Here is a 27,183-nt window from a genome sequence, read left to right as displayed (position 1 = left end):
CTAGGCTTTCTCCGTCGACGTAGAGTCGTCGACGAACCCTTTATTGACGGCCCCGTTGCCATTCTCCTGGTAGGCGTGTTCTTTCTGGTCGACAGAAGATGAGACCGTATTGAGTTCGTATTCTTTCTCCTTCCTGCAGCAGTACAAAAAACAAAATCAAGATTCGTTGATTTCCAAAGTACGTAATTGCAACGTATATCGTTGTATGATAGATCATTATGGTGAGAGGGTCCATGCAGATGATTCATCACACTTTCAAACTCCTCAGACTTGCAACTGATTGACACATTGCCCTGCATCGACATAGATAAGCACTGAATTGATCAGTGTTTTAGTAGTAGCCATGATAAAAATCATGGGCGTACATACTCGAACGGGATTCGAACCCACGACCTCCTGATCTCCAGACCGGCGTTGTCTCCCCTAGACCACCGAGCTTTCGCCCGACAGCAATTAATGTTCGTTCTAATCCTTATAGCATGTAAAGGGTACTGCGTAATTATTCAAATTTACGAAATTCTTCCGTCGAGATGCTTTCATTGCAACTGATTGACAAATTGCCCTTCATCGACGTAAATAAGCACTGAATTGATCAGTGTTTTCGTAGTAGCCATGATAAAAAAAAGAAAAAAAAAGAAATAAAACACTGATCAATTCAGTGCTTATTCACGTTTATGCAGGGCAATTTGTCAATCAATTGCAAGGAAAGCATCTCGACGGAAGAATTTCGTGAATTTGAATCCTCAGACCTAGCAATCGAAAAACCGGAAAAACCGAAACTAGAAAGTGCTACCTACCCAGAGTAGTCTCTAAAGTGCTAGTATACCAAACTGTTTATTAAAGGGATCCCACCATTATTAATACACACACATACACACACACACACACACACACACACACACACACACACACACACAAAATAATGTTACGGACACATGCACGAAGTGACGGCGGGCATCCTACAAGTGTACCACTCCTACTTTTTGGTATGTAGGCATGATGACGAAGATATTGTTTTCGAATGAGTAACTTCATGTAACTTATTATGATCAATGAGGTCATTATTCTCCAGGTCAATGCTTGCTGTAGTATGCCTGCATGAAATACGAGTAGTACACATAGCCTTGAGACGAGAATGCCATTTGTTGACTTACGCCTTGCTTGTCCCGAACAGTTCTCCCTCTTCGATGGTCTCCGGAAGCCTCTGGCCCAGAGTTTCGGGTAAGAAAAGGATGAGCAGACCGGCGGCGATCGAGGCGATGCCAAAGATAAGGACGGGCAGTGGCTCCCAGGTTTCGGCGAGGAGGAGGATGATGGGAGCTAAGATTCCAGCTATACGAGCGCTCATGGAGCATATCCCAACACCAACGCTCCTGGATAGAGGTACATGTTAGAAGGGCCGTTGGGCGTAAAAAATGAACTTCAAATTAATACTTCCTTTACTTTTCCACAGATGCGTACATACACACACACACGACCAATGCATTACGCAGAGTTTAGATGATGAATATTGGAAAGAAGAAATGAACAACAATTTTCCTCTTTAAAGAATGTGCTTAAAAGATATTGCCCTGAGTTTTTGCTACTTCTTCGATGAAAGGTTCAACGAACAGCGTAATGACGAAAACCAAGTGATATCCTGAGTATCCCTAGAAAATACTCAGAGTAAATCGACCCCCCCTAAAAAAAAATCATTAGTAAATTAACTGATATAGTAATCATCATATGAATATATACAAGAAAATGAGATATGAATAAATGATACATAAAGTACAGGAAAAAACTAGAAAAGTCGCTATGGCGACTCATGCTTCCGCCATAATGCATGATTCTAACAGCAGGTGTATGGTACAATGTCTTCACAATGTGTGATGACTGACAAAATATTGAAACGTCAGGTTTGTCAAGAATATCTTGAATGTTCACATTCCTTGAACTAGGTTTGCTATAGTTGTCTAAGAGTGCAGTACACGCATTTGGGGAAGTGAGGATTTTTACTCGACTTCTGACCAACCCTTTTGTAAGTTTATACATTGAGTAATTTTCAAGGTATGAAGAAAGAGTGTAATTACAGTATAAAATAGATTTCCTTTTTACATTTAAACCTGGCCTTTGACCCTTAACCTTTGACCTTTGAGAGAATCTACATTTGGTAATACATGTATATATCAAGTTTTAAAAATGATAATGCAAGCATTGCATATGATACCAGTTAATGAGGGAAATAGTAAAATTTTGAGTTGACCTTGACCTTTGACCCCTGACTATTGACCCATGACCCCTACATTCCCTAGATAATCCCTGCCAGTCAATACATGTGTATGTACCAAGTTCCATGAAGATACATTGAACCATTTGCAAGAAAGTGAAATTGTAACATTCTCACCTCACCTTTTGACCTTTTGACCTTTGACCTTATGACATGAAACTCTCTCTGGAGAATCTTTACGCTGTAGTACATGTCTACACTAAGTTTCTTTTTAAAAAATAACTTCGGACATTCCATGGATATGGGGGAAATAGCAACATTTTTTAGCATTTGAGTTCACCTTTTGACCTTTGACCTCTTGCCAATTTCACTTAAATCAACTCAACTAATTGCCCCATCATACATCATTCTTGGACCAAATTTGGTGAAAGCTGCTTCATCCAGTTTTGAGTTATCACGTAAACAGTTAAATTTTAGGATTTGACCTTGATCTTTGACCTTTGACCTATGTCCAATTTCACTCAAAAACTAATCAAATAATTGTACCATCATACATCATCCTTGGACAAAGTTTGGTGAAATTTACTTGCTCCAGTCTTGAGTTATCGCGTAAACGGATACAATTTCATGATTTGACCTTGACCTTTGACCTTCGGCCGATTTCACCCAAAATCTAATCAACTAATTGCCCCATCTACTTTATACTTGGACCAAGTTTGGTAAAATTCCAGTCAATATTACTCAAGTTATCGCGTAAACGAATGCGGACGGACGTACGGACGGACGGACAACCCGAAAACATAATGCCTCCGGCACCACTTCTTGGCAAGGCATAAAAAAACAGAAATTATACTGGTAACAGTACCTGACCGGTGTCGGGAAAAGTTCTGCAGAGTAAACGTAGATGATAGCGAAGGAGGCTGCGATGCCGAATTTCCCCAACATAGCAACAGTGGTGCGCCATGCACCGAGTGCTGTAGAACAGTTCAAGATCAAAGTGACGTCACTATTCATGATGGTGATAATGTGGACTAAAATCAAAATGATCAGATTATGATGTCTAGGGAGAGGTTGATGGGTGTGTGAGAGAAGGACGCATGTAAATTAATGTACCTGAGGTGCACTAAAAGTGAGATCATTATAGACCTTTATTTTTTTTTCACACACAAAAACACAGACCAAAAAAAAAAATCTGAAGTCCAATCTCAACCAAAATTGTATACATCGTCCCTTTAAATCATCATGAATTATCAAGGAATCATTAACCATACTTTTCCATCTCCGCCATTTATGTCGGTAGCAACTTCAGTCAGATGAGAATAAAGGATAGTTGGAATGACTCCAACAACAATGAAGAACCGTTATGCTAACATCACATCGCGTGCTTGCCATAGGAAGAGTTCCAATGTAGGGCACAAGGATGACATAGGAATAGCAGGTGGTTTGTCGATGACTGAACCACTTCGCTGTAACCTGTCAGTAAACGGTTTACACTCTGTCTTTTGCTTTCGATTTTCTTCTCATTGTTATTCTTCGTTTTCCTGTTGGGGAAGACCAAGGGATGACCCGTTTCGGTCAAGGAACGCCTGTCACCTGTTATTGCAGATGTATATACAGATATATGCAACCACGAATTCGGAAAGGACTTGTCACATAAAAGTGACATCATTAACGTGTTTACCAGACCGAGATGAAAGTGACTTTGATTTCTATTTCATTTTCATGGAAGGGGGCATGGCACAAGTATGTCCAACACTAACAACTTATCCCATTCTTTGCCTTTCCTCCCTTAGTTTGACGTGCAAAAAATGCGAGAATTTAATGACATACCATACATACTCATGAAGTGTGTGTATGTGTGCATGTGTGTGTGCATGTGGAGGGATTCAAACATTTTCCGAGTCCCTGCGCCTAAATTGTTTGCCATTTAATTTCCCACTTCTTGCGGTAATCTTCAGTCACAGCTCGAGTTTATTTTAAAGTGTATTGTAGTTTACCGATTAAAGGGCAACTTCTTAGTTCATCGAACAGCTGGATATAGGTGTGCTCTCGGACTTGCAAGATTGCATTCTCTGGCACTTTTTAAACGGCTCTACCCGTGCACTTTTTTAAAAAAATAATTATAACAAAATGTGTGTACATGCAATGTATGTGATAATATAATGTGAGGGTTTTGCTTCCCACAGTCCGCGTTCAGCATACATACGAGTGAAACTGGTACAGAGACACGCCACGCCGCCAAAGACCATGTAGCCGAAAGTGCTCCACTTCCGTCCGATGTACTCGATGGCGAACATGCCAGAGATGATGGCGGGAATCTCCACTCCACCGGATATGAAGAACGCTACGTAGTCGTTGACCCCGAGGTCGGAGGTGCTCAAAGACAGGCCATAGTAAACCAGCGTGTTGACGAACCTGAGATTGCGATGACAGACATGGCTCATTTGCTATCACTAATATCTGATTAATCTTTCAACCATTGATAACTTATAATTGTATGATTATTACCAGCCTTCATATTCATTCATAGCTCCATTATCAACACTTTTTTCTTAAAGTTTTGAAAAGATACACATTTGACAGTGCACTAATAGAAATGTAAACAGTGGATATTCTAGTACTGTTGTTATCAAATGGTTGCTGCAGAAAAGAGAGATATATTATTTTGTTTTCATGCAGATGGTTTGGTATACTTTTAACTTTTGTTTGCGGTGAAAATCGTTGAAGTACGTTTCGTTTGAGATACAGAGTAAGAAAGAATAAGAAAGCGTAGCACTCACCAGTTAAACATACAGTTCAGTGTCCGTAATCTCAGATTCCTCGTTTTGAAAAGATCAAGGGCTGTGGCTTGTTTGGCTTTCAGTGCAATTTCCTGAAGTTCAGTAAATGAAACAACCAAAAAATGGTTTTCATTCCGCCTACAGATCTTTTTGATCGGAGTTCATGAACTCGATCAGAAACTTTCAAGAAAGAAACTAAAAGTACAGGTCATTTCACAATACTCCCCCCCCCCCCCCCCCCTTTGAGACAAGACCATGGCTGACACCAACATTGAACTACAGTGGACTCCCGTTGTAACGAAGTCCTCGGGACGGGCAGTTTTCTTTCGTTACATCGAAATTTCGTTATGACCGAAAATAAACAATCAAAAGCATAGAGCAAATAATGTTGCGGCCTGAATGTTTATTTCGTTGTAATCGGAATTTCGTTATAACCGTGTTCGTTATAACGGGAGTGCACTGTATAGGAGGAAGAGCACTTGAGACTTTTTGTTGGGGATCGCAGCGACCAGGAGGAAGAGAGAGGCTCCAAAAGCGAGTATATCAGTTTCTTCTGCAGTTTTCATCATGACGGCATCATGGCTATAGGTGTATTACGTCGGCTAATGTAATTGTGTTCTGCATATAGGACTATATACTGCTCTGCATATAGGACTATAATTACTGTTCTGAATGGGATTCACAATTTCAGAGTGAGAATCGCCTAAAGAGATATTCAGTCAAAGTATATCCTTCTGGAAATGTACACATGAAATGGTTGGGCTCTAATCAGGCATATTTTTTTTTTTCAGTTTTCAGTTCAGTAATATTTATCATGCCAGATATTCTTTCTTCCTCCTCCTGAGTGAGATTTTCGTATATCATCTGAAGATCTCGGAAAATATGGAAAATTAATGTATTGAGTGCCACTCGCTCACTGCAAGCGACTTGTCAGCGATGCATGCATAAGATAGAAAAAAACTGCCACGAAAAAAGAGGGAAACCTGCAACTGTCAGAAAAAAAAAGGGAAACCTGCCGAGTTTTCAATGTGCCCATGCAGTGAATGGCAGCGCTGTGTTAGTGCAGTGGATGAAGTAATGGATTCAGATCGTGGTCTCAACGCTCAATAACCAATTAAATCATTGATCAAGATGTTCTATCCCCTATGTTACAACCTTGGAGCAGCAGCATCAAGAGGACCAGGGGGTGTTTCACAAAAAATTTAAGTCTTTAATTTTAAGATCAACTGAAAATTATGGCAGGATGTGTGTGATTTCAGTAATATTCATTTTTTCATGTAAGAATGAACATTTTGGAGACTTTTCATACAGGTGTTAATAAACAAAATAAAGTAAGGGACAAAAAATGTTTCTGTAAATTTGGTAATAATTTGAAATGGATTCTGAAAACATTAGATAAAACTGAAAAGAGAAACCAACGGCATACCATAATTTTAAGTCTATCTGAACTTTTGAAGTTCGACTTAAACTCTTCGTGAACTCCCCGGAATGTTATGCTTGGCCCTGTACAATGATAGTGGCACTGCCGTTTGGGAGAACATGCAGCAAATCTTGTGATAAGATCATCTCGTTATTGCCATAATTGTCATTACCAGTGTTTCTGAAATGATTGAGTGCTGTGTACAACACATTATTAAATATTTACCAATAACGATGATGAGTTCAGTTGCACCTTAATCGATGTAACAAAATTGCCAACGCAACAGCCAATGTCTGAGGAATATTCAGTACTAAGATGCACCTCCTTTAAAAAAGTGAAACCTAGCTGATTTGAGTCCAAGAGTGTACTTTAGGTTGAATTGGCAAGCTCAAAGATGATAATTTGCGAATAGGCCTTTAGAATTAAGCGCGTACTTTCCCTGACTCTTTCTCTTCATTATTACTGCCATTGTTCTCTTCTATTTTCAGCTCCAACTTTCAAGAATGCGAGATTAATTATCGAGATAATTACCAAAAGGGGAAAGCGAGTGTGTTTTCAGTAGGAAATTCCCAAAGAGGAAGATCTAGGGTAAGTGTGCCTCATTAGGCCGATGCTTAACAGAGCTGTGATAACATGAGTACATAGGCATGTCGTTTTCCCAGTGGCTTTTGTGGTTGGTAACAAGGGGAAACAATCTGTTTATGCGTGAGGGTCAAATTCTGACTGAATTGCTAGGTCAAAGATTAGTTGTAGTTAATCCATTCCCATCATGATTACTCCAAATCTTCATATTCTGGAAACAAAAACAGTGATTTTCACTGTGTAAATATAAACATCAAACCCGGGTACGCGCCTATTAAAGAAGTCAACGGGAAATGCTGTCAAATCCTGCATTGCATTGTTCTCTCATCTGTTGTCATTTGTTTTAGCTCGATCGTAAAAGAGAAAGACATTGTGTAATATGTAATTAGCAAATGTTTTAAAGCCTAACACTCTTCGGCTCAGGTGGTGTACCAATAATACGAATTAGCATCGATGGCGTTTAGCAAGTCCACATACCCCTCTCTTTAATTGAGCGGAGTTCCCCGGTAGCCCTCGGTCTAATACCCTTGAACCTTATAGAGAAGAGTCAGGGGTTTTAAGATGATAGAATACGTATATGTGTACATATACCTGTTCCTTGATTTCCTCGTCCGTGAAGATGGGATCGGGAAGCGTTGCTTTGTTCACTTTGCCGGCCTTCTCCACCACTTTGGTGGCCGCTTCAGTGCGGCCTTTACTAATCAGCCAACGGGCAGACTCTGGAATGAACCTATTATAAGGAGACATGTAGACAGATATATTCATACAGACTGACATGATACGTATTATAGGTAAATATATCAATACAATTATGCTTTAACGACTTAGTTAATCAATAAAGCAATCATTCTAATATATCAAACATGCACGTAAAAGAGATCGAACGCAAAAGAAAAAGAAAAACGCCATTTCAATTCTTTGAAGTAAGGTCATTATCAAAACTAATAGAGAAAAATAATAATCCTTTCAATCACACTGCACTCGTTAAATAAGTAGAAATAACTTTCACGATATTACTGAAATCATGATATACATTTTGTTCACATATTCTGTGTTATTCAGAAGCTTTAATCTCAAATATCTTAAATTGACAGAAATGGATGTATCTATGTTTGCATTTAAACTCCTCATATTACGAACATGCATAGATAAATGCATATCATGTACACATATACATATACATATACATATACATATACATATACATATGCATATACATATTATCCTTACATATACATATACATATACATATACAGAAAGAGATAAGTATGAGAAACGAAACATGAGAAACATGTTTTAACAGGTTTTACATCAGGTATCAAAGCCGTGATTCACCAGCGCACAGTTTATTCCCGTTTTCGGTAATATGTGGATAACAATATAGTTGTATTCATTATAATGAATACAACTTAGTTGTATTCATTAGTTATCCAAAGATTATATTTCCAAAGAAGATATTTCCTTTTTAAAATTGGATTGTAATAAAGTAAACCAACTGCAGTGCCACTGCATACTGAAGTAAAATTGAATAAATAGCAAACCAACAATCAAGGACAATGAAAGTAAATAGAATTGGGGTATCTCAAATCAATATGACAGAAACATTACTGAACAGAGCTTGGAAAATTCATTATGCTTTATGATACAGCGGTATTAATCACAAGCTATGATGAATATACAAATTAGATGGGGATGATATCCCGTGTTCATGTACATACGTTTCCTATTTGCTCGCACGCAAATCTTCAATTAACTTTCACCGTTTTGTTTATTTGACTTTTGGACTGACATTGCCACAGGCAACTCATCCAGGATTTAAGATCCGTGATAGGAGTGAAGGGGGTATCTCACTGATGCTAGAGTCACACACGGCCGGATTTCGTACCGGGTCCATAAGGAATCAAAACTGTATCGACCCGGTTTGAGCCGTAGAGACCCGCACTGACCCGCATCGTAACCCGTGTCAATTTCTGATGGATTCCAGGGGCTACGATACGGCGGTGAAAATTTTTGGTCATGTTCAAAATTTTCTCACGGATTTCAATTCCGTATTGATATTCGAATTGACCCGGTTCGAACCACATTGACTCGCGTCCACCCTCTGCAACCTGCAGCGTTAAACCGTATCGACCCTTGCCGTATGCCGCATTGCCTTCAATGCAACGGATGACAAGTTTACATCCGGGTAGGTACGGGTCGAAGCGGGTTGACACGGGTCGATAGGTGTCGAAAAGGATTCAGTGAAGGATTTAAAAAGCGGATTTTTATACGACTCGATACGGGTAAATACGGGTCTCTACGGCTCGAACCGGGTCGATACGGTTATAATTCCTTATGGACCCGATTCGAAATCCGGCCGTGTGTGACTGTAGCATAACCCTCCATTCCGGGACTATTCCGGCTCATTTTCACCCAGATCAAATCCGTTTTGTGACCCGGCCGTGTGTGACTCTAGCATGAGCGGCGATTGTTTGCAAATTAACGCGGGGAATGTATGTTTCGTTAGGGATCATTAACAGTTGCAATCAAGTTCTTTAACATTTGCAATCAAATTCGGGAAACAGTTTACAGTGTCGCAAACAGTTTTTTTTCTTGCCACAACTTGTCGCAAAGAAAGTTTGAACGTGTTAAAAATTTCTTTGCGAAAAAAGAAGCTGCTTGCCACAATGGAAACTGTTTGCGGATTTGATTGTGTAACTGATTTCGAAAATTGACAAAATTTAGAATTCTCTAAATTTCGCTAGTAGACGTTCTCAAACATTCCCCGGCTCAGTGAGATATTTCCTATAGGGGATGGCGGCTTGATGATCCCAAATTTCTAACCAAATGATGAAGTTGATTATGATGACGTCTTACACGATGCTGCATACGTAATTCGATAATCACTCCAAGGGTGTCTCCTTTGATGACAGTCATCCCCTAATCATTTCTGAAATTCAGTGGTTGAGCATGACAACGATCCCTGTGAGAAGCTCACATTATCTTGTTACAAACGCAGATCAATCGCACCGGATATTACCAAAACGATCACTTTACTGAACGGAAATAATACCCCGTTCCCACTGCCGATCAGATCAACTCGATCAAGCACGATCAATCCCGATCACCTATTTTTACCAGAGCAATCCCGACCAAATGCTCGATCATCCTTCAACACGATCCCTTCCCGACCGCTATTCGATCTTTTACGATCCACATCCGACCATTCTCGACATCTCCAGAATCTCTCCTCGACAACCACACAGATCTCTACTCGAACATCCCGATCTACACACAATCAATACACGATCGCTACACGGTCAATAGTCGATTTCTACTAGACTCCTTAGACCAGCTCGACATGACTCGATCTGTGTAAGATCTTGCATCGAACGGGTCGGCAGGTTCGTACAGTGATCGAGTGAAAGAAGAATTGGTTACAGTATTCGTTTGGTTATATGAGACAACTCAGTATTTATGCTTGAATACGGCGTGGCCCAAAAGAGTGCAATAAAACTGATTATTAATTGCAAAAGCATGAACGAACGAAAGAAATGATTATCTTTAGTATAGGTTTTACCGGCCAATGTTGCAGTTTTGTCAGTCCATTTGATAAAAGGTTCATTCAATTTAGCGAAAATCCTCATCACTGCACATTCTGTCATTCAAAATTGCAAGTTGTTCGTTCATTTTATCATTACGATCAATGAGATTTGCCCCTGTGCCTTTCGAATTCGTAAAACGGGCATTCGAATTGGCACGTGCTCTTCAGTCATTCAAATTCGCCAGCACTGGCGAAAGGGGTATTTCAGTCATTCAATTTCGCGTATGGGCAGTCAAGTTCCTAACACGTTCATTGAAATTAAAGGGATAGTACAGTCCTGGTGGAGATGAGAATTGGGCTTTTAACTTTTTGCGAGATATCAAGAAAACACTTATGAAATAGTACAGAGCATACCATTTTAAGAGGAAATCAAAGTTTGGGTGGTAGAAGGCTTCACGGTGCATCGCGTATTCTTTCTGGAGTAAGTGAGTGGCCCTGAAAAGGGCCTACCCAATCCCGACGTTTCGGCAAGCATGTTCTCGCCGTTCTCAAGGGATTCCCTTGAGAACGGCGAGAACATGCTCGCCGAAACGTCGGGAGTGGGTAGGCCCTTTTCAGGGCCACTCACTTACTCCAGAAAGAAAAGTGGTGCACCGTGAAGTCGTCTACCACCCAACGTTCTACCACCACGGAAGCCTTCAAAGATTTCAAATCAAAGTTTGTTTGATGAAAATCGGGTTTGGAATGACTGAAACACCCAAAAGACAAAGTAAAACAAAGCGATCGTAGTATTAATGTGGGTCCCACACTTTATTAGAATCGCTCTGTTTTGGATATCTCAGCCATTTCAAAACCAGTTTTCATCAAATAAATGTTGAATTCCTCATGGAATTACATGCTCTTTCATTTATCATAAGAGGTTTCTTATTACCTCACACACACAAAAAAAAATTGGAAACCTGAAATTAAGTCTCAACCAAAACTATACGATCCCTTTAACGTCATGTTATTTCTTTTTTGAAAAGGTGATAACATTTAAACGCGTATTTCTATGTTACTTATTGTTTCATCCACGCACTGTTAAGCAGTAAAAGTATCGTACTTTTGACCATAATATTATATAACTCGAGGTTGCTGTTCTGTAACGTATATAACTCGAGTATGCTGTTCTGTAACGCCCCTTTTCTTTCATACATGACATTTTTGGCCTACCTGTACCAATACTCTAGTTTAACTTCATCTTCTTACAGTCATGACGGCACAAGTTAGATACAGACGTATTTCTCAAGGGGACAGAAAAAGAATTATAGGAATATTTGATGATCATAACCTGGACTTCCTACAACTGGCCGACACACGGAATAAAGCGCTCAACGGCGAGAGAAGTTGTGGCTATGCACATGTTGCACTATCCTCGGACTTGAAGAGTCACTAAGCACATTAAAGAAAAAAAAATGTTGCTAAAATCTCTGAAATGAGTACGAAAATATGAAATGTAATGACGCTTGGAAAACAATAACTATGTTAAGAAAATAAAGAAAGAAGCAAACCATAAACATGCGTGCTAAATATTGACTGCAAAAGATGTTAAATTGATTGCCAAAAAATGAACTGGAATTAACGAGAGCAGCATGTCCGTGATCACGTGACTATATCATTCTAAACTGAATGAACGAATAACCAAATGGTGCTTGTTTTACGAATTTCAATCGAAAAAGTGTCAATTAGAATGAGGCTAAAGGTAATTTGAATGCTCCAAAATTAATTTGAATGAAGAGATCATAAAATTGAACTACCGAACATTCTATGGTATATTTTGCAAAATTGAATGCAGCAATTAGGAATTGGACTGACAAAAGTGCGAAATTGGCCGGGAAAACCTATTGTTGATGGAAGAACACTTCCTATTTTGAAACCACAATCATCAATTCTCGTGCAGGCGTTTCGATTCTATAGTCATTTTTCCTGAAATAAGCCACTCAAAAAGGTACAAAAAATGCATTCAGTTGTATTCATTCATTTTATCCGTTTTCAGTAGCTATTTTTGACGCATTCGTTATCAGTTTTTACGGCTTCACTATCGCTCAGTCAAGTTGGATATCAGTGCCCAAAGTTACAGATTTTGTAAATCACAAATTTTCATGGAGATCAAAGCGCCTGCACGAAGATTGATTATCATTGTGTCAAATAAAATTTGAGGTGTTCTTTCTATTGAATAATGCAACGATTTCATTCAGTTGCTCATATCTTTTTAAATAAGAGACAGTTTTGTAGCACTCTGTCTGCCGGGACACCATGTATAATATAATAGATTCGTTCATATGCATTCGATATTTGCAGTGGATGTGACGAATACAAATCTAAGTTTAATGTCTCATTAAAAAAGAAAAAAAAAATGTTCCACCGCCACGCTTCGTAAGTGCATTACATATAGGTGGGCTGAAATTAAATTGGTCTATTAAAAATGAAAATAGGCCCATATGCCCATAAATGAACCATTATATAGAGTTGGAAAAAAAAGCTGTTCTACAACCCTAATGAGTCGGTGTTATCTTTGTCATTATTGTTCGCATTATTAAGGAATGAAAAAGTGAATTAAAAATATGTACAGAGTATTCATTGATAAAGTATAGGCCCAAGAGTGTGTAAAAGAAAATACATGTATCATATTAATTTCTAGATTCAAGCAATGTACATACAACTCTCAATAACAAAAAAACTTATTAAGCGAAGCAAAAATGTAACATATACGTAAATGAAAGTAAAGTGAGTCACTGAGCATTTATGAATCTACGTTACAACTACTGTTTTAACACGTCAGCGTAAGAAATAGATTTTATATCAACGTAACCAATTTCAACTTTGAAACAGACAAGCTAGCAAAAGAATTCAAGAAACATTTCTCAGTTTATAAGTAAAGTAAATAATCTAGAAAATTTCCTTTCACGTTACAGTCATATTGCCAGAAAACCGAATTTTTCTCAGTTTCAGTTGTGTTTCCTTTCTTTCTTCTGGTATTTTTGTCTTGAGAATCTAATTCTGCCATGTCTGTTGTTTAGGGTTTGTTGTCTTTTCTCTCTTCGTGATGGCCCTTTTCTTTTCTTCATTGGGCCAGGAGTGGCTGAAGATACTGACGACATATAACTTTTTATCGTGACCAAGGACTGCATATATTTTTTTCTTAATACCTGAACAATAAATGAGTGCTAAGAAAGTACGTTTGCACCTGCTGCAACCACTGTCAAAAAGTGCTCGGTATTTGATCGAGTGCCGGTCGAAGCATGATCGAGTTTAGTCGAGTATCAATCGATAGCAGTCCTGTATCGGTCGTGTAGCGGTCGAGTTATTCATGAAAATGATGAATCCTGGATCGAGATGATCTGAAATCAATCGTGTAGCATTCGAGTATAACTCGAAATGATCGGGAACTGAGCTCGGGGAAAAATCCGTCCCGACCACACTAGATTTCTATACGACCGATTCCCGATCAGCTCGATCTCTTCTCGATCACTACCCGAGCTGTTGGTGTTCGGGCTTCCTACTCGAATATTTCGGACATGTCCAAAATTATCGTGAAGGAAGCAGGAGTGATGCCGATCAAGGTAGATCGACCCCGAATACCAATGCCGAGCGAGCCCGACCAGGCCAAAAAAGCTTGATCGGGATTGATCGAGTTGATCTGATCGGCAGTGGGAACGCACCATAAGCTGCTCGGCGTAGCCTATAGACCTACACATGCGCTGGTAATGTCTTGTGATGTACTTTGCTGTTAAAATACAATGACGTCTATAATGGTGTCAATCGGGTTAGATTTGCGTGAAAGAAGGTCTTATTTGTCTAATGAGACTCATTTAATTGTGATGTGATCCTACAGGGCATGATATGGTGTGTGCAAGTGCACTTCGTGTGTCCGATGTCCAAGTCTGATAGTACAATTACACTTCCCCAATGTGTAAAACAATGCGAGGAAAACTCTACTACCAAGGTTAAACCTTGTTTCAGCAGCTGCTATATATGGGATATTCTGTCCTCTATCAATTGTACTACATTATTCTTGTGACCTAGATAAAATATTGTTCATGTTTTGCTGATGATCTGGCAGAAATGGCCGGATAAGCGATCTACATCACATACCTAATCGATTATTGGAGTCAAAGTCCACAATTTGTACAGCTTAATTGCTTCGGGAAGGTTAGAAATGAAACAAAACGGCTGTTGTTAAGCTGGTGTATACGTGTGCGTCAAGTTTCGAGTTTGGCAGAAACACCATTGCAACGTTCTGCAACGGGATGCGAGTTACAGGGTATCATTGTTGCGTCTTCATTTGGGTCAAGCTGTTCTGGCAGACTAATTATCTCAACAATCGTACCTTCACACACTATACCTTTGATAAGTCAACTCATTTTCGTGTTTCACCTGCATCCTCAAACCTATCGCCTTCCTTACGTCTTCCGGCTAGTCTTTTGATAATGTCTAAAGTGTCTGAGATCTAAACTGCCCTGTTTCGGCAAAACGGAAGCACGTGACGAAAGTGTTGTTCCTTAGCGGCATTGCAAAGTTTATAAGCCATTTTCAGTTACATCACAGCAAAGTTACAACGTCTTAGACATTTCTCAGGAGAATGAGCTTTGTAACATAAACTGTTGTTGTTGTTGTTGCTGTCGTTGTTGTTGCTGTTGTTGTTGTTTTGCTCGAAACTTTATCATCCAAGAAGAACGTATACCGCGTCGAATCTGAAATTAAAGAACGCTTAACGTCACACTTTGATGTTTTGTTACTTGTTTCACACATGTCTTATCTCCTTCCCAAGGTAGATTCGTGTCGGTATATTTGGAATTTATTCATGATATATTTGTATATAACTATATACAAATTGTATATATGATTGTTGTGACAACTTCTTGTCAAGAGGGTATACTTTTGTCTGTCTGTCTGTCTGTCTGTCTGTCTGTCTGTCTGTCTGTCTGTCTGCCTGCCTGTAAAGCGTACGCAAGGACTCACGGGTAAAAGAAAAACAAAAGGAAGGACGGGACCGTTATGACGAGTTGGAGGATCCACCAATCCCTGATGAAGTAGGCGTAGACGGCGATGATCATATAACCCACGGAGAAGGCTAGGTTGATTCCCATGCCGGCGAAAGTTCGCTTGCTTGGTCCCACAAACTCGGTCCCTTGTTGTCAAATTAATGAAAATAATGAAAAAAAAAGAGAGATAGAAACAAAACACATTAATAGATTAACATTCTTCATATAAGGGGGGGGGGTTGTTTTGTTTTTTGTTTTATTTTTTTGTTTTGTTGTTGTTGTTTTTTGTTGGTTTTTTTTTTGGGGGGGGGGGGGTATTCGGCCCATGAGTTTCTGGTTTTGAGACTCATTGAATGATTTAATGTCTGCTTTCGTGCTATAATGACAAGCATGATATTGACAAAGGTATAGTACCACACATATTTTGGTAATGTGGGAGTATATACAATTCATATGTTTATGGGTGCACGTATACGCATGGATACATTATGTTTATAATTATGTGCCTATATACGTGTAGATACATTACGTGTCTGTGTATATATGCCTTTGTGACTGTATGTGATGAAAGTTAAATATATTTCGATATGCACAGGCGTTGAACAAACTTTAATGGGGTGTCATACGCACGTAACCAAACAAAATTCGGCTATACAAATATGTGCGCGCGGATTTGAGAAGCACCAACAAAAGAATGAGAGGTCCAATGTTCGACAGACGGGTGAACTGCATGAACACCGCCAAGGATAAACAGTTTTGTTTATTACGAAGAAATTAGCTAAAGTACACTCCTCAACAAATGGTCCTCAGCACCGGTTGCCTCGGTCATGTCGGTCAAAATGATTATAGCACGGAAGTAATTTTCCGCTACAAACGTCACAGTCCAAAGAAAACAGAGTCAATAATTTTGACGTGTGTAAAGATGCTTCCACTCGAGCTGGCGCCCGACAGCCTCACAATTATACGCACTGTCATATACTTTATTATCATTTCATGCAGGCACATGAAGGGCTAATACGTACAAATGCATCTCTCCTCTTAATCAAGATTACACATATTTACTCCGTCCTGACTGATGAAATAATAAAAAAAAAGAATCTACAGATACTCTACAATCAAAAATAAGACTCTGTAGATTAAACAAGAAACGTGGTTTTTAGAGAAAAAATACACGCAAAATGGTCGTTTCGACATAAACATTTAACGCTTTTTTCAATTGCAATGTCACATGCTCAATACTGGTTTTCTGTAAGATTGATGGAGTTAAAGCTGACGTCACTATACCTCAGAAATCTCCCTTTTGGTCTACACCCAAATCTTCACTTCGTTTTTCATTCAATCACATGAAATCAAAAGGAAACTTTATATCCATCAGTTCGCGCGCACTTGTATGTGTGTGTGCGTGTGTGTGTGTGTGTGTGTGTGTACGTGTGTGTGTGTGTGTGTACGCGTGTGTTTGTGTGTGTGTGTGTGTTGGTAATGGATTTGTCTTTTGAATGGCATTTGTACCGTTTTTATGTTCATGTTACACCCAGAATGGGTTGATTTATGATTGATTTGAATGAAATCAATAAAATATCATTGAAAAGCAAAACAAGTGTGTGTGTGTGTGTGTGTGTGTGAACGTGTGTGTGAACGCGTGTGTAAAAGCGTGTGTTCCAATGACATATTACAAATAGTAAAGAAGACTTTCTCGGCGAGAAGAGTTGTTGTTGCTAAATTAAAAGTACGTGATATATTCCTACACTTTCCAACGGGACAGACCGGTCAAAGACATACCGGTAATCTTGATCTCAACAATAATAATCATTATTCAGTGAAAACATATTTATGACTCATCCATTTTCCATAACTTTGTTAACAAATTCTGATTCTGGTGAAACTGCTGACACTCTGTTGGCTAAGTTTGATTTAATTCATCAAATTCATTTTATCAATTTTGATTTATTATCAATCAAAGTCAGCTTAACAATGTTAAACTATGTATTTCAATATATTCTATATAAATGAAAAAAAAAAAGGCTTTGAACTGCCCAGGGAATCCAGCTTGCATCTCCTGGGACCTGTTGCATAAAACTTTTTGCCTGAGAAAAACTCAGGTTAATTTCTATCAAAGTTTTTCCTGTGTTAAGACAATGGCAGCATCATACTAACCTGAGTTTTCAGTTCTTACCAGGGTTTTTCCTCATGCAGGTTAAACGTTTTATGCAACAGGCCACTGGTGGAATCGAGGGGCTATATCCCGGGAAAATCCTGAGTTTAATAGGTTTGTGACTCGTTTATGTTTATGTTTTTGTGGGTTTTTTTTTTTCAGCTGAATGTGGGGGAGCTGAAGGCCCCCCTCCCTTCCCATCCCCCCCCCCCCCCCATGATTGTGTGACCAATGCTAACAGTTTTGTCCGTACATGTGAAGCTTTCAATTCCACCACTCAGTCCATTCATTACGTTGGAATGTGCTCACCGATGATGAAACATAGAAGGAAGACCCCCATACTGGCCCCGGCCAAGACCACACGGAGACTGGTAAATACCCAGTAACTGGGGGAGAAGGCGACCCCAACGCCCACAGTGCACTGCCCGAACAGGGCAATGAAGAGAGTATAGCGTCGACCAATGCTGTGAGAAAAGTGGAGAAGACAATGTTATGATTGAAAATGTGAAAACTGAATTTATTTCAACACGAAACTTACAGGGTATGATATGTATATAGGGCACTTGGTATAAAGATAAACGTCATAATACAACTCAACCCATGACTATCTTAATTTGTTCATACTGCTGTACATTAGAATGTACCAACTAAATACAACAACAGCTAGGGCACGTTATATCATACGCGGACACAACAACGCAAACATTGAGATCTTACATCTTGAATGGCCTCGGTACATTATACAAATGAAGAGACAATCTAGCTTACTCATGAAGAGACATTTTAGCTTCAGTTTCAGTATACTCATGAAGAGACAATTTAGCTTCAGTTTCAGTATACTCATGTAGAGACAATTTAGCTTCAGTTTCAGTATACTCATGTAGAGACAATTTAGTTTCAGTTTCAGTATATTCATGAAGAGACAATTTAGCTTCAGTTTCAGTATACTCATGTAGAGACATTTTAGCTTCAGTTTCAGTATACTCATGAAGAGACAATTTAGCTTCAGCTTCAGTATACTCATGAAGAGACAATTTAGCTTCAGTTTCAGTATACTCATGTAGAGACAATTTAGCTTCAGTTTCAGTATACTCATGAGGAGTCAATTTAATTTCAGATTCAGTATACTCATGAAGAGCCAATTTAATTTCAGTTTCAGTATACTCATAAAGAGCCAATTTAATTTCAGTTTCAGTATACTTATGAAGCGACAATTTAGCTTCAGTTTCAGTTTACTCATGAAGAGACAATTTAGCTTCAGTTTCAGTATACTCATGAAGAGACAATTTAGATTCAGTTTCTGTAAGTTTTATTTCTCCACTTGGAACCCCCCCCCCAAAAAAAAAAGATGACAACATATTATACACAAATTATGAAAATATAAACAAGAGTTCTCATTACAAATATATAATCATACGGTATATTTCATGACTAATCGCAAAGCATACAGACGGAGGAGACCGTCATCAATAAGCAAATCGCTCGACTTGGATAACGGTCTCTAAACATCACGACTTGTAACAATTCTTTTTTTTTAACTGAAGGAACAGAACACATAGAATATAATAACGTAAAACTCTCAAGTATTCTAAACGTTATTTGGCATAAAAGGACAACACAAGGTGGGATATAAAAGAACAAAAAAAAATGAGAATAAGGGACAAGAATAAGGGTATCGAATAGGAAAAATAGAGAAGAGAGAAGAGAGGCGAAAGGAATAAAAGCAATAGTATGTGCGTGTGTTCATGAGTTGGGAGCTAATAAGAGCGTAATTTCCGAATCGAGTGTTTTACTGCGAGAAGAACTGAAGATTTTCATTGAAGTAATCTGTGTTATAACGTGCTTATGTTTTAGTTCATCTATGTCGGTTGAAATGGCAGTAACGGAAACGAATTTAAATGGGTGCGCTGTTGTTGTTGGGGTTTTTTTTCGCCCAGAATGATGTCCTTTTACAACTCGTGCATGTGATTTGTATCTATGGACGCAATCTTCATAAAGTAAAACACATGACTGTAAATGTTGCTACATGATGATTATATGATTTGAATGAAATCTTAATAAACATTTTTAAAAAAACAGATAGGACGATGTTACCTACATGTCGGAGAGGGCGCCAAACAACAAAGAGCCGATTAGCACGCCGACAAAGTAGAGAGACTGGGCTAGACTGTCGAGATTCGCGTCATCACAGACGAGATTGAACTGTGTAAAAGTAAATCAAACACGAAAGAAGAAAAAATACATACACTGTGATCACAAATTACAACCCCCCCCCCCCCCCACACACACACAGGGATGATAGAGCAGTTTCCATCACAAAGTAAGAGCTGCTTTCATTCATTGTCAACATGGATTATGTTATGAGTTATTCATTATTTTCTTAACACCCTCTTCAAATCTAAATGTGTGGGGTTATTATCTTTTTCCACAAAGAGAGACTATTGTATTTACCTAGTAGCTTGACGGCCAGTCGTCCAAGTAGACCAAGTGCATTACATATGGCCAAACTATTCAATTTAGCTTATGCTTGCCATTTGAAAAAAAAAAAAACTAGCCAAATTTGTCAGAATAATCATGTTTCAGTTTTCTTCAAATCAAAGAAAAAAAACAGTAGTTTCGTCAAAAAAAAAAGTAGATGTGAATGTGTGTACGCGTAGTGGTGGAGTAGTTAAACGTCCTTTACGCCTTGATTAGTAAACATGTTTATTTATATCTGTTATTTTCACATGTACATTATCACTTGCATTTTTGTATTCATATATTGTAAATATGTTTGTACTCTCATACCCCGAGAGGGGGTCGATAGAGTCTATAAAATCTTACAAATCTTACAAATCATTATTTTGAATTGAGTATATTCTTTTTTGCAACTGATTGACAAATTGCCCTATGGGTACATCGACGTAAATAAGCACTGAAGAAATCAGTGTTTTTGGTAGTAGCCATGATAAAAAAATCATGGGCGTACATACTCGAGCAGGATTCGAACTTACGACCTCCTGATCACCGGACAGGCGTCACCTCCACTAGACCACCGAGCTTTCGCCCCACATAAGTGTTGGTTCTAATCCTTATAGCATGCAGCGGGTACTGCGTAATTATTTAAATTCATGAAATTCTTCCGTCGAGGTGTTTTCCATAGGCGTTTTCACATCAGCCCGATGTTTCGAAATAGCGCGCTATTTTCTGACTTGGGAAATTTTCCCTATAGCGAAATAGCGCGCTATTTGATAATGTGAGCACAAATTAACGCGCTTATTGTATCGCTCTGACCGAGAAAATTTCTCGAGTCCAACTCGGGAAATTTCTAAAATAGCGGGATAGTAGCGCGCTATTTGATAATAGGCGTTTTCACATCAGCCCGATGTTTCGAAATAGCGCGCTATTTTGCTATTTTCTGCGAAAAATATCTCGAGCTTGGATTTTTATCGGGCTGATGTGAAAACGCCTAATGTGAAAACGACTCGAGAAATTAGCGCGATGCATACCATCATGCCTAGCGTGTGTGACCCGATCGATCGAGGCAAACTGCACACAAATCACGACGAACTTTTGAGAGAACACACACATTACTTATGCTGTTTGCACATACTCAGCTGTCGAATTAGCTCAAAAAAAAAATCTAATTCTCTTCGGGCTGATGTGAATAAGAAATGAAATCGCGAAAAATATTTCGAGCCAAATAGCGCGCTATATTCTGACTTAGGAAATTAACCCGATAACGAAATAGCGCGCTACTTGATAATGTGAACACAAATTAGCGCGCTAATTGTATCGCTGTGCTCGAGAAAATTTCTCGAGTCCAACTCGGGAAATTTCTGAAATAGCGGGATAGTAGTGCGCTATTTGATAATGTGAAAACGACTCGAGAAATTAGCGCGATGCATCCCATCATGCCTAGCGTGTGTGACCCGATCGATCGAGGCAAACTGCACACAAATCATGAGGAATTTTTGAGAGGGCACACACATTACTGATGCTGTTTGCACATACTCACCTGTCGAATTAGCTCGAAAAAAAATTCGGGCTGATGTGATTAAGAAATGAAATGGCGCTCGAATTCGCAATCGCGAAAAATATCTCGAGCTTGGATTTTTATCGGGCTCATGTGAAAACGCGTATTAGGCGTTTTCACATCAGCCCTAAAAATCCAAGCTCGAGATATTTTTCGCGATTGCGAGTTAGCGCGCTATTTCATTTCTTATTCACATCAGCCCGAAGAGAATCAGCCCGAATTTTTGTCGAGCTAATTCGACAGCTGAGTTTGTGCAAACAGAGTAATGTGTGTGCCCTCTCAAAAATTCCTCGTGATTTGTGTGCAGTTTGCCTCGATCGATCGGGTCGCACACGCTAGGCATAATGGGATGCATCGCGCTAATTTCTCGAGTCGTTTTCACATTATCAAATAGCGCACACTACTATCCCGCTATTTTAGAAATTTCCCGAGTTGGACTCGAGAAATTTTCTCGATCAGAGCGATACAATTAGCGCGTTAATTTGTTTTCACATTATCAAATACCGGAAAAATTTCCCAAGTCAGAAAATAGCGCGCTATTTCGAAACATCGGTTGATGTGAAAACGCCTATTGCAACTGATTGACAAATTGGCCTACATCGACGTAAATCATTGTAAATAGGCGTTTTCACATCAGCCCGATGTTTTGAAATAGCGCGCTATTTTCTGACTTGGGAAATTAACCCGATCACGAAATGGCGTTGAAAGCGCGAGCTCTACTGGTATTAATATCCGACACTGTTTGCGCATGCTCAGCTGTCGAATTAGCTCGAAAAAAATTTCGGGACAATTCTCTTCGGGCTGATATGAATTTGCGTTTTCACATCAGCCCGATGTTTCGAAATAGGGCGCTATTTTCTGACTTGGGAAGTTAAAAAATATCTCGAGCTTGGATGTTTTTTTTCGGGCTGATGTGAAAACGCCTAATAGGAAATGAAATAGCGCGCTAATTTGCGATCGCAAAAGATATCTCGAGCTTGGATTTTTATCGGGCTGATGTGAAAACGTCTATTGAAAACATCTCGACGGAAAAATTTCATGAATTTTAATAATTACGCAGTACCCGCTGCATGCTATGGAATTTTGTAATCTGCGGCCTGTGAGTAACCAGAAGTATTCAAAGTTGGTTGAAGGTGCTGCCCATTAGCAAATTGTGGATCACCTTATTGTTTATTCACTTCTGCCTTTTAACCAGTCAGCTTACAGACAATTCCGCAGTACTGAAACAACATTGTTCAGAATTAAGAGTGACATATCGATGGCATTGGACAATCAGAAAGTAACCATATTGCTTTTATTGGATCTGAGCAGTGCTTTCGACACCATTAGATCATTCCCACTTAGTGGAATCATAATACTTGCTTTGGCGTTGATGGAGTTGTTCTGAAATGGACGAAGTCATACTTAGCAGATAGATATCAACAGATCGATATTGATGGTACTGTTTCTGATTTTTTTTTTCCCCAGTGCCCTCTGGAGTCCCACGGCTAGGGGTCTCGGCTGGGCCCTCTGTCCTTTACTTTATACACAAGCAATCTGATCAAAAATATGTATGATAAGTTTCCTGGTGTATCTTGTCATTGCTACGCAGATGACACACAGATGTATTTGTCGTTGACACCTGACGCACTTGCTCAGCAGCAAAGCATCACTCACATGGAAACATGTGTCAATTATGTGCGTGAATGGATGCTGCAAAACAAACTCATGCTAAATGACAGTAAGATTGAATTGTTATTGACTGGCACATCCAAGCAAATATCTAAGCTTTCTTTTCATGGGATATCGCTTGGAAGTACTGTCGTAAAGTCATCTTCCGTTGTTAGGAATCTTGGAGTGTGCTTTGACACACATCTGAACATGGAAGCACACATCACAAATGTGTGTAAATCATCATACCATATGATATACAATCTTAGACGTATCAGGAAATATTTTGATGAGAATAGTATGAAAGTGATCGTCCAAGCATGTATTGTTAGTAAATTGGATTATTGCAGTGGGTTATTATATGGACTCCCTGATTCTCAAGTTGGGCGCCTGCAGCGAGTCCAAAACTCCCGCGCAAGGCTTATCTGTAACAAACCCAGGTTCTCAAGGATTACTCCTCTTCTGAAAGATTTACACTGGCTTCCGATTCGTAAACGAATGTTGTTAAAGATTTTGTTGATTGTATATAAGTCACTCATCGGTCAAGCCCCCAGTTACATAACCGAATTATTAGTATTTGAATCTCACAGACATACTCAAAATCTGCGCAGTTTCAAGGACATTCTTCTCTTACAAATTCCAACACGTAAAACAAAGGTAACATTGGGAGACCGAGCATTTGCCTGTGCAGCTCCCAAACTCTGGAATGATCTACCATTTTTTATTTTGAAGTCCGGAAATCCCTAACTGTAGCATTCTTTAAATCACGACTCAAAACACATCTTTTCATTTAACTGTTTATTATCATCAAACACATCAGAAGCTTTTGCAGCGCAGAAGAATATATGTCTATAGGTTTAGCGCTTTATAAATTGATATATAATTAAATTGATATATTATTATAAGGATTAGAACCAACACTTGTTTTGCTGTCGGGCGAAAGCTCGGTGGTCTAGTGGAGATGACGCCTCTCCGGTGATCAGGAGGTAGTAGGTTCGAATCCTGCTCGAGTATGTACGCCCATTATTTTTATCATGGCTACTACTAAAAAACACTGATCAATTCAGTGCTTATTTGCGTCGATGTAGGGCAATTTGTCAATCAGTTGCAATGAAAAACACCTCGACGCAAGAATATCATGAATTTGTGAATATTTGTTTTATAATGACGAAGATAGTGATCTGCGAATAGCAAAAAAGCGGTCTGTGATTTCCAAAGATGAAATTATAGAAATTAAACATAAGCCGGTTTTGTTTTTGTTTTTGTTTTTATATTTTATTCTGAAGACGATTACAGTGAAAGGTCGTGAAAATACTGTTCAATGGACTTCAGGACACTCTCCTTGAAGGAATCGAATATTTTGCATTGTTATTGTATCTGCATTATCTATGAAGTTTATTATAAGGGTATGTGAGCAAGACTCAAATTCAAGTGGTACTACACTGCCATGAGATGCCTATGTGTTAATCAAATCCTTGGCTGTGTTACTGCTGAATCTCTTAGATGAAGGCAAAACATTCCATTGTTTTGTTTTGTTTCTGTCACGAGCATATTATACCCCATAACATTTTGCTTCGAGTTCATTCATCTCTTTCTCTACCTCTAAGTAGGGGAAATGGGACATACGTCTTATCAGTCCTGCAGTGATTTCAGTGCTGGCAGTCAAGAGTGGTAAGTCTAACTCCTCGTAAAAACGAAGGTTTAAGAATTCCCACAATTTGTAAAAACAAAAACAAAACAAAACAAAACAAAAAACAGGGGCGGATCCAGGAATTCCGTAAAAAGAGGGGGGGCGCCTTTACAAAATTACTTTCTTTTTATTTCTTTTTTTAACAAAAAAAAAAAAAGGGGGGGGGCGTGCCTGGTGCGCCCTCCCCCCCCCCCCCCCCCCCCCCCATCCGCCACGGCTAAAGACCAATATTTCTGCTCTGTTTTGCTTTGTTTTTGTTCTGTTCTGATGTTCTCTTTAGTTCTGTTTGGTTTTGTTTGTTTTGCCCTTTTTTTTTTGGTTCTGATATGTTGGTTTTATTACAGCGCCTAAAAGTCAGAATGTAGCAGATTGTCCTCACGTCTTGGACGATAGAAGACTTATACTGGCTCTTGTCGTAAACCCAGCCGTCGTTGCACTCGATGATCGTGGTGTCGTTGTAACTTGCAGGATCCAGCCCCGGATGGAACTCCATGTCGTCGACCACTTCATACTTGTAGCACTTCAGTTGCTCTTCGGTGCCGTTCATCGGCGAGCTCGCGTTTCGCTTGAACTCGGCGCATTCGGCATCGGAGAGCCCGTTAGCATCGCAATCATAGTCCTCCCACGCTGCTACCTACAATGTACCATCCAATAATTAAAATAGAACAACATAATATGCATGTCCTGCTATATTATGCATCCATACAGACAGAGAGACATATAGACAAATTGACAGATGGACTTGATGAACGAAACAGACGAAAGATTAATTCAGGCGACAGTGTTTTGAACCATTAAATACATGTCGGAATGAAACTGTACAAACTACTACTACTATTTCTACAGTTTGTCTTCAAAGCAGGCGTCCATTTTTTCTATCGAGGAATTTCTTATTGGTGATGATGTCATCTGTGCTTACGGGTGCTGTATTGAAGTGTAACTTTAATTTATGATTGATGGGATTTAACAGTGTTTCTCAACTCATCGGTTACTGCAATTGCGTGACTAAAAGTGTTAGTACATAGCTTGGTCTCACAGTTTACAGCTCACTCTTCCCTATATATTTCGACATGGGTGCATTCTCATCTCAATGAAAGATCGTTGATGGTAAAGGCTATTCAGACCACGCATATATCGATGAATCATACCTAAATGACTTTAGACATCTTATAAAGGACAACACTATAAAAACTTCATGTAATTCAAGCATAGTGGGTTATGATTGGACTGAATGTAATCGTTTCATCTACTACGGGTCAACAAGCCCTCAAAGAACAACACGATTCGGAGTATTAAAACTATAAAAAATGCCTACTATGAATAGCATCTTCAGTCGAAAATCCCCAGAGGAGACCTGATAAATGAATGTAAAGTCAAGTCATAAATTATTTTTCGTTACGTTGTGAAAAATCCAAAAAGACTGATGAATGAATGACTAATGAACGTTCAGTATTCTCATTTTACGTTTAATACAGTGCAGATTGTCTGCGTCTTTCGGTGTTTTTTTTTTCATTCACGACGTACCCAACATGGACATAGCTAAAGCATTTAAACCGAATTCAAAGCGCGTTTTGAAATGTGGTTGACAGGAATCGCTAGATTGAGATTGGAATTTCTCAATTCAAGTTCCTCGGAGACTGATATGATACGCATAAAGTTTGATACATTGTTAGTAAAGCGGTCTGTATACACGTCGCGTTGTTAAGACCCGCTGGTCTCACTTACCTCACACCAGTGGTCAGAGGCTCCGGCCAAAAAGACTTGACCCATGTGGTGGAAGGCCACTGGGATGGACGTGATGATGACCATGGTGTAAACCCATCGTTGGTATCGACCGAACTCACCGATTTCTGACAAAATGTCGTCAAACTTCATTGCTTGCGGTCTATGAGGTGTTGCAGAGACAATGTACTTGGCAAAACACAAGATTCACGCTGTAAGTCAAGTAACCGGTGGTTTATTTCCAAGCAATTACCACATTCCGTTCTCCACCTATTCCCCTAGAAGTGCCGGTTGCCATGAAAACAGCATCCAGCCACTCTTGCGTCTTGCTCCTGTCAAAGGCTATCATACACTGACTCTGTGTAATCCTTGCCAAACGTAAATAACAGGAGGGGGCATAGCCTTGATGAATTCAA

The 27,183-nt window shown here is 39.2% G+C and overlaps 1 protein-coding gene across 1 annotated transcript; it reads right to left on the bottom strand.

Moving 5' to 3' along the window:
* On the bottom strand, positions 1-26,920 carry LOC139710080 (organic cation transporter protein-like). Its single transcript, XM_071622024.1, has 11 exons — positions 26,771-26,920; positions 25,425-25,679; positions 19,789-19,892; positions 18,000-18,154; positions 15,516-15,684; positions 7,583-7,721; positions 4,990-5,081; positions 4,416-4,624; positions 3,075-3,183; positions 1,155-1,373; positions 1-133 (listed from the first exon to the last, which is right to left on the bottom strand). The coding sequence occupies exons 1-11, from the start codon at positions 26,918-26,920 to the stop codon at positions 1-3; spliced, it is 1,734 nt and encodes a 577-aa protein (XP_071478125.1).
* Between the last annotated feature and the right edge of the window lie 263 nt (positions 26,921-27,183).

Source organism: Diadema antillarum, unplaced genomic scaffold (genome assembly GCF_040938485.1).
Source record: "Diadema antillarum isolate AM-2024a unplaced genomic scaffold, OU_Dant_1.0 seq00001497_RagTag, whole genome shotgun sequence".
Lineage (NCBI taxonomy): Eukaryota > Metazoa > Echinodermata > Echinoidea > Diadematoida > Diadematidae > Diadema > Diadema antillarum.
This window is presented reverse-complemented; position numbering and strand designations above follow the sequence as displayed.

Excerpts from the sequence above, each read along its gene's own strand:
- LOC139710080 (XM_071622024.1), bottom strand. The coding sequence starts at position 26,920 with ATGAAGTTTGACGACATTTTGTCAGAAATCGGTGAGTTCGGTCGATAC. Across the intron at positions 19,893-25,424 it reads AGTCTTCTATCGTCCAAGAC|TTCAATCTCGTCTGTGATGA; the intron begins GTGAGGACAATC and ends ACTTTTACACAG. Across the intron at positions 5,082-7,582 it reads ACGAGGAAATCAAGGAACAG|GAAATTGCACTGAAAGCCAA; the intron begins GTATATGTACAC and ends ACTGAACTTCAG.